The sequence below is a fragment of the Epinephelus moara genome, chromosome 5 (genome assembly GCF_006386435.1).
Source record: "Epinephelus moara isolate mb chromosome 5, YSFRI_EMoa_1.0, whole genome shotgun sequence".
NCBI lineage: Eukaryota > Metazoa > Chordata > Actinopteri > Perciformes > Serranidae > Epinephelus > Epinephelus moara.
In genome coordinates this window covers 8463812-8481562 of record NC_065510.1, presented here as the reverse complement: position 1 = coordinate 8481562, position 17751 = coordinate 8463812, and the positions used below count along the sequence as shown (strand labels likewise).

Here is a 17751-nt window from a genome sequence, read left to right as displayed (position 1 = left end):
TATATATGTATATATATATATATATATATATATATATGAAAGCATAATTATAAGGCTACGAAAACCAAACGAATTTTATTTTATAGTGATTATACACTTATATAAACATATTAATGGGTAGAATATTCAGATTCAGATTCAGATCGACAATAAACCATGCCAAATGTTACACACTGGCCCTTAGCAACACAACTCCACCTAATGCAGGCTTCAGGACACTTGGATCACTACGGACGAGCAGTATGGAGATATTTTATGGTTTCAATTATGTGTTTTTGGATGTTTGAATCTGGGGCCGTCAGCCTGCAGGTGGAGTTTTGTTGCTACCTCCTCTCCCCTTGGATCTCCGCAAGTGTCGTGAGGACTCTAAAACTTCACCTGAGCCTCCCTCGGCATATGGGTGAGCAGATAATGGCTGAATTTTCATTTTTGGGTGCACTATCCCTTTAAATTCCCCAAATAAAAATAGATCTGGGGAACATTAATGGTTTCCATTGATTTTCCCTCCATTTGCATGATGTATTTGGGTTAGGGATGGGCTTTTTAAGTAATTTCCATATTTGAGTACTCACATTAAGTTATTATGGAGTGCTCGCAAAAAAAGAAGAAAAAATAAAATAAACACAAAAATAGGGTCTGAAATGAACGCCCAAGCGAAAATGCAGGTAGGGGTTAGGATAAGTCTGCCTTTGTGCACTGACTGTCGATATTTGCTATGATATGCTTGTTTAATGTCACATAGGTTGCCATGCACATTATTATTTTTTTGTCAAAATACCTCCAACATTGCTCTTATGCCTGGTCGCTAATCTGCCTATAATGTTAGATCAAGTGATGTATGAAAACGCTGAGCGTTATCTGCGGCGGGGTAGATACCTTTTTTTTTTGCTACATAGATCTGAGCAGATATTCAATGATAGCTGTTTGAGCACTGCGTCCTGTCCAAAAAGCATAAACCTTTATAAACAGTTATATTTGTCACAAATGTATGTTTTCTTTTACTAAGTAAAAAAATGTGATAATACACTGAACAATGCTGATGACTTGAAACTGAGTACTCATGCCCAAACATAATTTGGGTATGTGTTGTGATATTAGCAAACATTGAAGCTGTAACCTTTTTGTTTTGCTGCTTATTGATGCCGTCAGGAGAGAACCGTTATGTAGGTTTCAGTAAGTTTGCAGTTTGTTGCTCAGCCCTCAATGTGTAGCGTGTGTGCGCTCCCTCACCCAGGATCATGGACACGGTCTTCATCAGGTTTAACACCGTCTCTCTGTGTCTTATCTGGGTAGTGTGCTGCGACATCTGCTTGCTCTTGTGCCTCACGTAGATAAAGATCCGGGTGTAGACGGCCACCATGATGGAGAAGGTCAGCAGGTTGAGGACGCCCCAGAACACCAGGTAGCTGCGGCTGTACAGCGGCGCCATGGTGGAGCAGTTCGGCAGGTCGCACAGGCAGTGCCAGCCCATGGTGGGAACCAGGCCCATGATTATGGCCACCAGCCAGATGAACACAATGATGACAAAAACACGCCGGGTGCTCATCTTACTGTGCAGCTGCATGTTGAAGATGGTTTGGTGACGCTCCACGGCCACAGCCAGGAGGTTGAGGACCGAGGCTGTCAGACTGGTGTCGATCAGCCCCTGTCGCACAAACCACTGGAACTTAGAGAGCTTAATGGTCCAGGGACCAGTATGAAACATCAAGTGGAGGTAGGAGACACCTGGAAGACAAGAGAGGGGGTGTGATAACAGAAAAGACAGAAATGAAAACACAGGATAAACTCCTGAATATCATTTTCATATCTTTGTTTGCAATATGTGGGTATGATGAACTTTGTATTTATGGTTTGTATTTACAAGGTCACCAATTTCACCATTAAAAAAGACAACTGATTTCAGCCATTCCAAGTGACAATGTTGATATTAGGATATCACATATACTTGTGAAAATATTTAAGAACAGTGGGCCACCCAGTCTGAAGGAAAGCAAATCCACAACATTAAAAGGTTCATTTACCTACTTATGAGATAAGCAGGTCCTGATCTCTTAAAGCCATACAATGCCAGTCACAACACCCGCTGTGATTGTTTTCCTTGTAATCCTGCACATCAATGGCATCTCAGCACACGTCACTGCAGATTTACCAGCATCACAGTGCCAAGATACAGCACTGTGCTACTTCCCAGCATCTACACTCATCAACTCTTCATAAAAGCACCAACTTGATCACATTTGGTCCCCAGATGTGACACTACATGACGCAGCCTTTGTGTGCTGCACTCAAGACATCAAATATCTCAGCTAAGACATGGTTGATCTCATAAAGTGCACAGAGAGATGCAAAAACATCCATGTTAAATCACAAAAACTGTCTTCAAACAAAACTCTTAAAGTTCATTAAAACAACATCGTAATATGAACACAGTTTATAGCAGCATTTCTGGTGTGGTTAAAAACAGCCAACAGATGTTAACATGCAGAGTTTATAGGTCTTATGGCACTAATCACCTTTTCTATTAATAACATGGTGAAGACGGCAGCCTGCTGAACTGACCGACTGTAAAACTTGATAAATAGATGGCAGGTAGAGGTACAGTGTAGAAAGTCAGAAAGTAATTACAACAGTGACATGTTTTGTACTTGTACAATAAAAGATGACAATTGAAGGCCGACATTATTGTCTTTAAGACGCTGTGGCACATTCATTTTTAAAGCTAGCACAAAGGTAGATATTTATTATGTGAAAACAAACTAAGGCATCTTTGGTACCAACCATGTTGGCATAGCTTGTCAGGTAGGGGGCTGAATAATAGCTCACTAGTCGGCACCAGAAATATTAGTTGGTTAAACCAATTAATGTTTTATTCATGTTCACGACCGCTTAACTGTCATGCAACCCCCCGCCACTAGTGGGTGCTACAGAGCCGCCAGACAGGAGTCCCCCTCCCCCGGGTAATGCTCGAGTGGATGGAATTTTAAAACAGCAAGGTGGGAAATAAGAGAGATGTCCTCTCACAAAACCAGGGTGGTTTGGCAGTACTTTGATCCAGAAAATGAAAACGAGGTAGCATGTAGGCTGTGTCAGAAAAACTGGCATATAATCACCAGACTGGAGCAATGCGCAACCACATTCAACTCAAGCATCTGGATGTTAACCTGCACGGAACGACGGCTGCTTCTGCTGCTAGCCGTGCATCGTTGTGATCCCGCCCGGTCTGAGAAAATAACGCAGCTCATCACGACAACGACCTCACAATATAAGCTTTCACTTAACTTTGTTGAAGGTAAAGGCTTCAGGATGTTAATGGAATATGTTGAGCCTGACTGCACCATGCTGGGACACAAAATGATAACCTCCAGACTAGAGCACATTAACTATAAAATGACAGAGGAGATAAATTGAGCTAAATTTTGACTGTTTTCTGAGTGTTTTCCTTTTTTAGACTAATCGACTAGACTTGATCAAAATTTTTGTTTAGTCGACAGGGAAATTAGTCGCCAGGAACATCCCTACTAAATACGAAATGTTGGTGAGGAAACAACTGGCGTGGCCATTTTCAAAGGGCTCCCTTCAACTCTCACCTCAAGATATCTGAATGAAAATGGATTTTATAGGTACCCACAAGTCTCCTTCAAAACTCCTTCAAATTAAAGCTGTATATTTGTCTTTTTAAGTAACAAGGACAACCAGCTGATTTAAAGAACAATGACTATCCCATAACACTTTAAAACAGGATTGTTGTTGAACTCAAATATCTGGTAACTTCAACTACAAAATAAGAAACCAAACTATATCGGTACGTGATTCCTTAAATCTCATATTAACATAGTTTTGAACTAGCCTATAACCTTCTACAGCATAATTAAATATATGAAAGTCAGTTATGGTTTTTGGTTTTGGTGTGCCACTCCAAGATTTACAGTATCCCCATCTGGCCACACCTATGAGAACATTCTGGGGGCGCAGCTGCCTGACAGCCTGCAATCTGATACTGAAATATTTCAGAGATTACTCTGAAGGCCTTTTTTGAGAAAATCAGAGCTTTAACACTTTTTAACACCTGTAGGTACCCTGACATTGTGTGTCTGTTCTAGTGCTGTACTTTCTGACTGAACTGTAGCAGCACTAAAACTTGATATAAAATAACATAACAGATGTGACAATGCAGTTTAGGTTTTCGGATCATTTGTTTTGTAGTATCAGTAGTTACAACAGGAATGCAAAAGCAGATGAAGTAAAACATCATACCTGAGAAGAGGTCAGCCAGAGCCAGGTTACCCAGCAGATAGTAGATAGGGTAGTGAAAACGTCTGTTTTTTAAAATGGCGCCTATGACCAAAAGGTTGGAAAAGATGACGACGAAGCAGACCGTCATGCCCAGAGCGACAATCACATAGCTACGTGTGCTCCAGTGGTCGCTAATGTTCTTTCCACTCTGCTCATAGAAAAATTTGATGCTCTTGTTGTAGTAGCATCCGTCTAGGTCGATGGTCTCTGTATCCATGTTGAGATATCCGGTGGATGTCTGATCAGAGAAGAGCTGAAGTAGGCAGGGAAGAGAGTGACGTTGCAGACAGCGAGCAGAGGGTGAGGTCTAGGGCATCATTCAGACTTCCCTCTTTGGTGTGTTGGCGATTGGCATGCCATCAGCTGGACAGGTGAGGACTGCAGTTTGAGGTCTGAGGTTTTCAATGTACAGCTGTCTGGCATCCGCTGGTCTTCAATCTGTGAACAAATTAAGCATTAGTTGAAGATAATATGTGAATATAATAATAGCTACAACATTCAACAATGTCTAACCAGGAGACCAGAGTCACGTTCAGAGGTCAAGACGAGTCATACAAGTTCATTAACCGGGACAAGCACTTTTCTTCCCCCAGGAGTACTCTTCGAAGTCCTGCTCCACTGCGCTATGATTTTCTTGTATTTGTCACATCAACACACTGAGCGATTAGCGTTAGGGCAAAGAGGTTATGGTTAGGGTTAATACTAGCCGATCAGTGGGGTGGAACAAGGCGAAACACTCAAGAAAAAAAACCCGCTGGACAAACATACCATACATAAACCATATGGCTGCTCTGTATGGTTTAAATCAATATCACAATATTATTTGCTGTACTTTCCTTAAAAGCAGCACTTACAAATGCAAATATACTGAAGTGAAACACCAAACAAGAATGAACCCAGAGTTGGATTTTACTTTCACTTCTGCTGGCGAGCGTGTTTACAAACAATAACTGACAATCCTGCATAGTACTTTTTATAACTTCTTTGAAAATGGTCATTTAAAATAAACTAAGCTTCTCAAATGTTAGAACTTGCAGCTTTTCATTGTATTATATTTAAGTCAGTTGAATATCTTTGTGTTTTACTGTACAGTCAAACATAAGACATTTAATGACATCATCTAGGATGGGCACTTTTCACCGTTTTATTACATACCATAGATCAAACTATAATCAACTGAGAAAATTAATGGCAGATCAGTTGATCACAGTAGCTGTTCAATAGGGCTGCCACTAACAATTATTTTCATTGTCGACTAATCTGTCGATTATTTCTTCGATTAGTCGACTAATCATTTCATCGAAAAATGTGTTAAAATGTTGAAAAATGTCGGTCAAAACTTTGAAGAGGTTACTTCTTTTAATATTTCTCATACGTATTCAGTCTCTCTTTCAAACTCAGTGCAGAATAATTTGGAACCTTGTCTGAGTGCTGCTTGGGTGGAGATGGATGGTATTTTTTGTTGGCACGTCATTACATCTTTCCGGTACAGGGGCTAAAATAAGAGCGTTCACCTGGGTGTTGTAGTTCCATCACTGCCGACTAATAACCACGACTACTACTGAGTCATTTGACCTGGATGGGAATGCCCATTGCAACCTTTCCCATTACATAAAAAAGCCAGATATTAGCAGGTGTTAAAGGGTTTCTTGTGCAGTGCAAAAGGAGCTTTTCTCTGCCACTCAGCAGTGGTGGAATGTAACTAAGTGGACCACTTTGCTTTGCTTTACCACAAGGTTTTCAGAAATATTTATAGTCTGTAACTGCAGCTTACCAAATATGTTGTTTTATTAAAAAATATGACCACGCAAACAGCAAAAATGTATCTTAATGATTAAGCTGACATGTCAAAGAATTTTGACCTCTGTATAAACCAGAAAATCTTGATCAGGTGCAACAGCAGTTACAGTCACTATAATACCACTGAGCTCAAAGACCAACTATCTATACAGGCTGACAAGTCACAACAGAAGCATGGGAGGGTTTATGACTGTGGTGAGGTAATTGAAACCAACCACAGCTCAGGGTAGAACTCAGCCTTCACTTCAAGACATGCACTCAAAGTGTGGCCAACAACAACGGCTTTAATCCCCTATTTACGGTAAACTTGTACGGGCTGCATGGCACGTTTTGAGTCAACAACACTCCCTCACACATCCTCCATTTTCCTGTGAAAGCCAGCGCAGCACGACGACGCGCACTGTACCGTCGGCTCCAAGTTCAACTCTCCCTCAACAATGGAAACAGCAGAGCAGCAGACTCCCTGCAGCAGAGACACACCTCACAATTACACAATCCAGCTATGTAACTCAATCTCAATCCAAACATGCACAACACACACACACACACACACACACAGGGAGGGAGCCTCAGTGACCCACTCTCCTACCAAGGGTGTGTGGAGAGAGATGCCAAATCAAAAACAGAAAAATGTGGAGAAAGTGAGAACTTAAGAGGCTCCAGAATGAAATGATGGATGAGACACAACTGCAAGAAAAGGCTTTGATTAAAGGAAACAACATAAAACAGTCGAGGAAAGTAAAAAAAAAAGTGCAAGAATGTGAAAAGACCCAAAAGCAAAAACAAGAAGTCTCAAGTGTCCAGGGACAGAATATAATAATGCATTTGTGGTGTGTGTCCATGGAAATGTGTCTGTGTTACTGACTGAACAAAGCCTACGAGTTCTCATTTGTGTGTTGTGCAGAGAGAAAGTGACAGACTCCTTTTCTTCAATTTCCCTTGAAGGAACTCTGTCCTTGTCTGAGACACGAGACATCAATCAAGCTGTTGCACTACAACTGATCTTTGAACCCAGACCATGAGCACACAGACATGACGCACCTATGAACTCTTCTTGCTGCTTTACAGTTTAATTGACCTTTCTTTGCATGTGTCACCATATTGCGTTTCAACACCAGCTTAAGGAACTCAGCAACTCCCGACATATATGCTGACTTTCATGAAAAGCTTAAAAACATGAGATCATTTCGAAGGAAATATGAACTAGAAATGTGTGATTCCTGTGAAAACACACTCATCAATTCTATGTGAGCCCACCCACCAGTGGCACGTTGATTAGGGATGTCTGACCTTTTCTCTCGTCACACTGATTCCAACTGAAGGTATCCAAAGACACTGAGGACTGATAATATAATATTCATATACACTAATTAACTAACCCAGCCCGAGCCTTTAGTAGAACATAATGCCACTGTGAGTGTGTGTAAGAGGGAGAGTGATAGAGAGGGGGGAGAGGAGGTGGAAGGTGGACTATTGCGTGCATTGTCTCTGTGAGTTATTAATAACTCAGAACACTGCAGGTCTGACCGCATCACTGCTTGCAAAGCAAGTGCTTCACTTCAGTTGCCAGCCACGGATAAGAGTCCACATCGAGTCCACATCTTGTCCCACCTTTTCCTTTTCCTTTTCCTCTTCCTTGATGGACAGCCAATTTAGTTTTCTGAAGAGGGGGTCCGTGACTGAGGACACTGGCCACATTCGTGTCTGACATTTGCTACCTCCTTTCAATTTCCTCCACAGGTTTAAGAGTAGGAAAAAAAGAAACATTCAAATACTGAGTTGGATGTCGGCTACCATGGCAACAACTACAGCTTCGCAACCTAGAAGCATTCGGGCCAGCCCTAAAAATATGTTTACTTTATTACTTGGTACTTGGGGAGTTTCTTGCAACCCTAGAATTAAGATAAAAATATTCACAAATGAAAAAACACTTCTGGTTGCTGATAAGTAGTGTTTAACTTTTGATTTAACACTAAAAATTAAAACCCTCGGCGCGCACTGTAGCACAAGCAGACAGATGCGCGACTCAGAGCAGCATGTGTCACTGACACCAGACTCAGAGCACAGCGGACCGGTGGAAAATGTCACCATCAGCATATCATTTTACATCAATAAAATAAATTCATTAATTCAAATATATATCATTATTTTGAGTGTTCAAGCAGGATAATTGGTCTCCATTCATTGCACGTCAGGCTTTCTATTTCCTTGTCGGAGATGGTGTTGCGTTCAAGGTCCCCCCAAAAAAACGGGAGAAAAAAAGGCTGAATATTCGAATTTTTTTTTTTTTCACAATCGAACCCGTGCCATCAAACGAAGCTTCGAAGCTTCCAATTTTTTGGGTCAGCCCTATTGTCGACTAATCTGTCAATTATTTCTTCGATTAGTCGACTAATCATTTTATCGAAAAATGTGTTAAAATGTAGAAAAATGTCGGTCTGTCTCTCCCAAACCCCAAAATTATGTCATCTAATGTCTTTTTTCGTACTCATGCTAAAGGGTTTTAGTTCACCATCATCTCGTGTAAAGCTGCCAATATTTGAACGTAAGAAGCTGAAATAAGAGTATTTTGGGGTACTTTATAGTACTTTTACTTTTAAAATAGTCACCGATTACTTTAATAGTTCATTAGTCAACGATTAGTTGACTAATCGTTGCTACCCTATACTGCATATGTAAAAAAAAAAAAAAAAAAAAGAAGTTGTGTCTCCAGAAGAAGCTGCATGAAATCTGATAAATTACCTCAAGTGATGTCACTCGAGTCGAGTTGAGGCTGCAGGCTACAAATTTGAATATGAAAAAACTGAGGGTGTGGGGTAGGGATGTCATGAGAGCCGATGCCTCTGCACCAAGTCGAAGCCAAGATTCTGAATACATGATGAAACTTATTTTTTTCCAGTGCTGTGGGTACTGCGTATGCAATTCTTCTGGACATAACTAGACAGTATTTGCGCCTACAAGTGTTCCAGTGTGTTGTTAAATGGCAAAGGAAGAAGAACGCCTTCCAGCAGGGAAGAAACAAAAAGTGCAGCTGCAGCAACAGCTCCACCTCGACTTGTTCAAATGAAAAGTTTTTCCTGAGGCCAGCATATCTAGTTGATTCTTTGTAATGGGAGCGCCATATATTTCTGCTACAAACGCCAACAGCCTGACGAGACACTGAGAGTCCATGCTTGGCATTTTTTATTCTTGACATCGAGAGTTGAAAAATATTCAACTTTTGGTAAAATGCTGCGCTACTCACTCACTTTTTAGCCGGCTGTCCAATCAGAATGGAGGAGCAGGAGGACAAACAGCCGACCTCAAAGACCTCCCATCACATCTTACATGTACAAGTGCTGAACAACAACAACATTGGGGGAGAAATGCGCTCTGGGCTATATGTAAATATGTTTCCTCGCCCACAAAATCTCATGAACCCACACAGACCGGTACTTTAGGTTCAAGGTGGATCATCAGGGATTAATGATAAAATTAACTGGTATTGTACAAATACTACATTTCTGGTATGGTGACACACCTTATGTAGGGTTAGACAGAAGTGAGCCACACCTCTGTAGCTCTTCACCTCTGCTCGAGGCCAGCAGCTTGAGGCTAATAGCTACTAGTACAACATATTCAAATCTACAACCTAACAGTCCACGACCAAGTTGGATTGTTGGTAATATAAGCACCAGGTTTTGGTGAGGAAGGAGAATGCATGGAATGAAAGTTTCGATCCTTTGTTTTTCAAACTGTCCTTGATGAGTCGAACCATGCTATTCTAAAACGTTCATGACTCATATAATCACGACCAATTTTATACTTAATTATATTTAATAAAAGTTCTTGTACAGCTGCTTGTTTGTTAGACAACATTTCACATTTGAAAAACTGTGGATTCTTTGTCTGACTGACTTATAGATGTTTTAGTTCATCGTTCATTTGGTTGTTCAGCCACCAATTCTTGTGACTGAACACTAGCTGCATTTCAGTGTGAAACCTGGAGGCTAAAACCTTTGATCATTTCTTCTGGTGCAATTTCACAACTGACAATCAAAGCAGCTGCAAAGCAGTCGAGTGAATTTCAATCTGTGACTTAAGTATCAAAAGGTCACAAAAGAACAAAGTTGTTGTTCAACAAAGTACAACAAACGCTTCCCTGTTGTAGATTAGAGTGTACAAAAGATCAAGACGGAAGCCATTATTTTTGTAAGCTTGATGCAGCTCAAAAGGTCGAAAGATGCAGTTGGAGACAAACACCAACTTCATGTCTATCAGATTAGAAAGTCTGAATACACTGTATTTGGTGCAATAAAACCATGTGTCTGGCAATTCCGGTCTTCAATAACTAATACATCTTCTCAAATATGCATGAAACCAGACATAGAATATGCAGCTACAGATTTTAGATATATGCAGCTGCAATCACAGGATGTGGAAACACCGCAACCAAATCCCCACAGAAACCCAGCTCTCATTTCACACTCTCGTAGCTGTTTTTAGCTAAAAAGCTCCAAAAACCAACTGCACACAACCTGCAGCACTAAGAGAAAAGTGATTAGTGTATTTAAAACAAAAAAACCTTAATATGGTAGAATAAGTTTTCCAGACACGACTTCAAAACAATGTTAATGGTGCTAAAAAAAATAGCACAACAGGTTATTTAATTTCTTGCAGAAAGTTAGAGACTGATACTTCTCTCATATCTGTACAGTAAATATAAAGATACCACCACAAACCAGTTAGCTTAGCTTAGCTTAGCTTAGCACAAAGACTGAAAACAGGGGGAAACACTTATGCTGGCACTCTCCAAAGCAGGGACAGGTATCAAGAACTGGTACTAAACGGGCACCTGGCCAAACCGTGCTGCTATCTGTAAAACATTAATTAATTCTAACATAACTGGCATTTTCAAATTCTTAAGTTCTCTAATGATGAAGGAGCTGATAATCAGGCGATTACATCGGACACTGCAGTACTGCAAGTTTACCTTCTGTGCTGTCCATTCATGGCTAACAGGGGAAAACACTCCAAAGTGTGGGCTCACTTTACTAACTTTTATGAAAGTGCTGCTAAATACAATCAATGTCAAAAGGTAGTTGCGTGCAAAGATGGTAACATCAGGAACCATGTGAAACACTACAATCTATACATCTAAAGCAGTGGAGCATGTTTGACTGCTGTGATGCTGATGGGATCTGTCAAACTAAAATTACGACTGTCTTGACCTTGTCAAGTCGAGGACAAATTAACACTCGTCATAAAAATAGATCTGTTGTTATTAACTCAGGACACTGTTAGCATCAGTTTTAACCACTCCCTCATCATGCATAGAGGAACCTCAGAAACAATTAAACTTGTTTCTGCAAAAAGTAACATCAAAATAACGTCTGAATCTTTTCACATCGTTTCATGTCATGTCTTAGCCTGGAAATCCAGACTCACATCTAGAAAGATTTTGAGTCTGGCCCTCACCGATACACCCTTCCTACCCAAGGGGCGGCACTAACTGAGGCATATTAAATGCCGCCGCATGCAATTGGATAGCATGATAGCCAATCAGAGCAAAAAACAAGGTGACATATTCATTGCAGTTAGCCCCATTTGTTTGCCGACCAGTGGGGCTAACTGATATATTATGCTTTTTCCGTGTCCCATCTGCAAGACAGCAAAAACGTCCTTCCTGGAAATGAAGGCTTCTAGGGCAGTCTTCTGTTCCTCTCTCAAGGAAAAAGATAAGTGTAGTTGGCTTAATGTTTCTTACAAAGCTAAATTGAATGGACGCGGTCCCTGTGGCAGCTGCCATCTTAGCTGTTTACTTTTCGACTCCTACCTCGCAGCGCTGTCCTCATCATGTTACGCCCGCCCAGAGCCCACCTCTGTCAGATAGACTGATCTGATTGGTCCGATAGCGAATCACCGGGCTCTGCTTGTCGGGGCCAGATCCCCGTGCAGTGCAAATTAGAATTTGCTAGGGGCGGAGCATCTGGATTTCCAGGTTAGTCATGTCTTTATTTTTCACACCAAATTACAGAGAGTAGCAGGCATGGGACGATACAAAAATTTCACGTCACAATCATCCCTAAAGTTATTGCAATTCATGATATTATCCTGATTATCATTAAAATATGCGCAAAACTCTTCATTAACTTTTTATTGCATAGGACACAAATCTTTTTTAGTAAACAACCTTTTTAACGAAAAACAAACAATCTTAAAAAGTCAGGCCATCATATCGTTCGTCACATAAAATATACCAATACTTGATTAAGATCTTTTGCATTTTTGGAGGTTGCTGCATATGCAGCCTGTTTCTGACACAGTATTCACAATTATGCTGATAATGGCAATTTACAACAAGTTATTGTAAGTGTTTTCATCTGGATCCGCGATAATCTCGCACATCATCCCATCCCTGCAGAGTAGTATCAATAATACACCTTTTCATCAAAATTAGCACTTGTTCGCAGGTTTTGAGCACTGCTTGGGCAGAGACAGACTGTATTTGTGGTGGTCATCATTGCATCCCGCCGGTAAAGAGACTAAAATCAGCGCTCTCCCCCAGGGGCTGTGTTTCAATCAATGCCGATCAGAACCGGATAAATAACTGTGACTACTGCAGAGTCATTTAACCCGGTGTGAATGCTGATTGTAAGCTTTTCCATTACATTAAAAATCCAGACTTTAGCAGGGGTTAGCAGTTTTTTTTGTGCAGTAGAAAAGGGGCCTAAAAGTATCAATACACCAAAGTATCAGTATCAATTAAATCCTAGCAATACTCATCCTTAGTCCAAAGGAAACACAACCTGCCTTCCAGCACCTCTAAGGCTCAGTAATTAGCTTTTCATATCGAAACTGTTTAATCCACACAAAAACAAAAATATAAAAACAACTTTGGCTCTGAGCCGTCGACTGGCAACCTATGGAGACTCCAGAAAGTTACTGGTTGAAACGAATAAATAGTCCAGCACACAAACTGCCATGAAACACTCCTCCACTTCAGTTCTTGAACAAATTAAACAAAGAGAATTTCCTCTAAGGTATCTGGCTGCTGGGTGTAGCCTTAAATTAAGCATACAGTCATGAGCGTGGGATCAATTTTCTACCTCTCTGCCAGAACGCGAATAAGTGTATTTTCCAATGTGTCGAACTATTCCTTTAGACCTTTATTCTAAAAGGTAACGCACGGACTGCTTTGTTTTTGTTTTCTGTTATAAAGCATTTAAGTGATTATCCTGGTGCTACACAGATTTAACTGTAAAAGTACACCAAAAAACACGAATAAAATATCCCGTTTAAAGAGACTCATGTGATCTTTCAGCATCAGAGTAAAGTAATGTCTGATTATAGCATTTCCAGCGTAGCTCATTAAAACTTTAGGTGCATTCCTAAACTTGACCTCATGGTATTTCCCCTCCCAAAGAAACTGACAAAGCATTTGCTTCCCTGACTCTGGGCACCAAGTTCACTGCGGTGCTTCCACTCTGTGTGGTTCTAAGAGGCCTGCATTTGCATGACCGTGTGTTTTTATGCATCACATGTCTGTTTGTGTGTGAATGGACTTGGCTGAATCAGTAAACACCAGTTTGAATGCAAACCAGTTATTACCGGGGCTGCCACACCCGAGTCTCTTCTTCTCCCTCCTCCCTGCTCTCTGAAAGTGGAGCCTCAGCACATCAGCTTCAGCTAGCAGCACAGAAGATTTACACCACACACGCATCTGTGACTAAAACCAGTCCTGCTGCAGAGGTGGTGGTGGTTTGTGACGTCTAATTCCAGGTAGAATCTGAGTTTCCACTCACCCCCGCAGGCACACTCTCTCTGGTTGCATTTCTTCCAATTCTAAAATGAGTCCATCCAGCTGTGAAGCATGGACATGCAGCTAATGAGACTGACCGTGCGTCATCGGCATAATGATTAACTTTAGCTATTTAATCACACAGACGCATGCATACACACTTTCTTTTTGAACACACATGAATACCAATGTCATCAGCCCACCAGTGAGGCTTTTAAAAACATAGCTATTGCTTCGTTCACACATAGTGGAACCCCTAAAACACAAATCTTCGAAAACGCTGACCACGTTTTAGTATGAAAACTATGGGCTTGCATTTTCGTGTAGACGGACGGAACCATGATGCAGACACCCATGTTCGCTTTCCAATTGGGTTTTATCAGTCACAGCTTGTCAAGACATTATAGCCAGGTCTGCATTCCTTTTATGATTTTACCTTTCTCGTCTTGATACTCCTCCACTATTGTAATAGTTTCCTCCGGCGATGGATAATGCTCCTGTTACTGCTCTAATATGTCGCCATATTTGCTTTGTGACGACTCCCAATCTGTTTTCCACCACCTTGACCGCCTTACACTCACGTTACTATCAGTAACAGTTCAACCTTTGTCGGTAAAAGCAAAGAAATCTCTGGTTTTACTTTTCGCCATCTCTGTATGCAACCGCAGAGTAGGCAACCTGCTTCCTGTTTACACCTGCACATGCATGCCCAGTGTACAAAAACAGTTATGTGAAATGTATCTTCAGGTGTGTTAGTATGGATGGAGAGTAATTCTGAAATGGAGCTAAAATCCTCATGTTCGGGGATCGTTTTTGCTTTAAACGAAAACATGTTAGTGTGGATGTGGCCTGAATCTCCGTATCATAGTGACGTTCCTGCAGGTGATTTACTTGAAGTATTTTAGATAAGACTGGATTACAAGTACATAATGACTGTATTTCCCCTCAGTGACTCAACTAGTCTGAACATCTCATGTTTCTCTTGAACAAATTAGTCATCTGTTCACCTCATAACCTGTGTTTACCAGAAACATCAGTTTGATAAACATGGCAGTGACTAAACTGTCCCATATTTTATACATTAATGTATGCACATCAATAATCAATTAACTGATAAAGCAGTACATCAGTCACAAACACTGTCCAGTTCCAGCTTCTCATATGTGAAGATTTGTTTTATATCACTGATAATTGAATATCTTTGGGGTTTGGACCGTTCAATGGACAAAGCAAGAAGTTTAGAGATGTCACCTCGGGCTCTGAAAGGCATTTTCACCTTGATTGAACTCTATGGTTTTCTTTGAGGCTGTAGGTCGTGATGATTGGGTCTTGGGATCATTCAACAGTGACATTCAGTATGATACCAAAACGTTACATTTCGATCTCACTTAGAGAAATATGAACAGGTTTTTAGACAAAAAAAAAAAACATGTCATTCAACAGAAGACGCCAAATGCTGATTGTTGTCTAACTCCAGCAGTCATACCAGAACTTGACCTGAGCAACAACAGTCTATAAGTGAGATAATCTTGACTTAGATCAGAAACTATCTGATCAAACAATAAGTCAACAAGTTCGCAAATTCAATCACATTCAATGTAGTTTGAGCACTTTTTGATGAAGTCTTACAGACACATTTTGGTTGATACCAAAAAAGTATTAGCCTAAGGTCCGACAACCAGCTCTAGATGCTGCATTGGACTTGAGATAAGTATTTGTGCATTTAATCTATTAAGAAAAAATGTAGTAAAATGACTATAATTGTATTTTAGACAAAAAAATGCTATTTAAAGACATAAATTTGGGCTCAAGGACACTGTGGTGAGCTATTTCTCACCATTTTCTGATAGACAACATGTCTAATCAATCAATTGACTGTTTTTTTTAATGTATTTTTTGGCCCTCCATTAATGTAAATGGAAAGAAAACTAGGAACACTTGAATTTTTTTGCAGTCCGGCACAACTCTACCACTTTTTACAGCCTCAACAAAACTGCTGTTAAGGTGAGTCAACACTCTGTGACACAGTGTCAACACTACAGGTACAGTATGACCTTCACAATGATTTACCGCGGAGCTGTTGTGTGTCTGATTGCATTAGATTGTACAGGTAACTAAAACACTGCAAACACCTGCACTGTAGAATGTGAACCATTAAGCAAGTCATGTTATCTGTCTCTCTTGCCTGACACAATGAAGGCTTAGGGGAATCATTTATACTGTAGGATACACCCTGATAGATTCAAAAGAAGGACACAAAAACTGAAATATCAAATGGAATATCTTGAATGGAAGAAAGATTACACTGCTTTTGTTTAAGGATAAGACAAGAAGAGAAAAGGGCATGGTGTTGAGGATGTTGAGGCTGTAATGAAGTCCAGACTCCCTCCACACCGCTGAGAGACAGTGCAGATGCCTCAGCATGCTGATGGAGCCCCGAAACAATAAATACCAACAACTCGGTCTGCTCTCCAACTGCGCTCATTTCAAACTCACAGGAGATATACTCAACACAACAATGAAATGTATATGAAGACTACTGAGGAGAAACATCTGAACTCACCTTTTCCTTTCGTCTATGAACTCGTTTATCAAGTAAATCCAGATCCTCGTCCAGTAGAGAAACAATGCTCAGTCGTACCTGGAGCCACCTCCTGCGCACTTTCACCGCCCTCTCAGCACCAGGTGTAAAAATGCGCCACAATATTTTAAAACAAAAAGCACGTTATTGTTATTTGTCTCTTTTTATCGAGGCTCCATTCCAGTTTTTTCTTTCTGTCCCGCACAAACTTGGTGGATACTCCCCTTCACCTGTGTTTGGACTTGTCTCCTGCTTCCGGTGGTTTGAACGGTAGTTACCTGTGCGGAGTGATCCGCGCTGTGAGTCCCAGGAGGAGCAAAAAGGGTGCGGCACGACTCTCCGCTGACTCTGCTGCTGCTGCTGCCGCCTGTCTTTCACAAAGGAGCGAGATGGTATGCTGCTCCAACCAACCTGAGGGAAGGAGCCCCGCCCCCAGCGGCCCCCCTCATAGTTGACGTGGGGAGGGAACAGCCAATGAGAGTGCAGCTGGAGAGTGATTGACAGCGTGGGTGGGGCTGATATTCAGGCGGGTTTATATGATTGTGATAGTGGGAGGTGAATAAGATGCTCTAAGGTTAGTTGTACTACTTAAATTTTTCAATTCCCCCTTTTTCTGAATTAACAAGACTTTTATCTCAGAAGTCTAACAACTGTTTTTTTTATTTGTGAAAGCAAGACGAGTACAACTTTTACATTTGTTTACATATCACTAACATCACAGCTTAAAGGGGAACACCACCCAAATTAAGAATTCCAATATCCTCCTGAGACCATTGCTGTGTCTCAAATTGCATACTTCTGTACTTACATTTAATATTTTGAGGGCATAAGTGCGTTCACACTGAACGGTTTTCTGTGAAAACGGTCAAGAAGTTGAGTGTGGAACTATGGACACTTCTCGCCCTCAATGGTCGCCATCTTGGCTACATAGAAGGAAGGGGAGGGACCACTCGAGGACTGTGCGACCATGAACGTCGCTGCATTGTATAAATGTAATGGTGTGTCTCAAATCACATACTTCAGTTAGTATACTTCTATGTAGTATACTATGTGCACTATGTACTCATTGGCGTAGTGCGCAAATTTCGACAGGGTAGTGTTGTCTCAAACCAAACACGACCGTTGTGCACTCACCGGAAATGACGACTGCAAATTAGCTAATCAGGAAACTAGCATTAGCATTTGCATTATCGTTCACAGTACCAAATCATTACAGACTGCTAAATTAACCCAATAAACATACTGCTGGCTTATATCCGACAACAGTATAGTGGTGCTTAGCAAAAACACATGTATT

The 17751-nt window shown here is 40.9% G+C and overlaps 1 protein-coding gene across 2 annotated transcripts in view; it reads right to left on the bottom strand.

The window, feature by feature from the left end:
* lpar2b (lysophosphatidic acid receptor 2b) overlaps window positions 1-16826 on the bottom strand; it is a 26566-nt gene extending 9740 nt beyond the window's left edge. The window contains exons 1-3 of one of the 2 annotated variants that reach the window (XM_050044522.1): window positions 16437-16826; window positions 4255-4731; window positions 1231-1725 (exon numbers count right to left, since the gene is read on the bottom strand). In XM_050044522.1, coding sequence (XP_049900479.1) covers window positions 1231-1725; window positions 4255-4510 — 751 coding nt within the window. In that variant the 5' untranslated portion in view covers window positions 4511-4731; window positions 16437-16826. Of the gene's footprint in view, window positions 1-1117; window positions 1726-4254; window positions 4732-16436 lie in introns of both variants that reach the window. The other variant, XM_050044523.1, reaches the window with a different exon arrangement.
* Window positions 16827-17751: the final 925 nt, after the last annotated feature.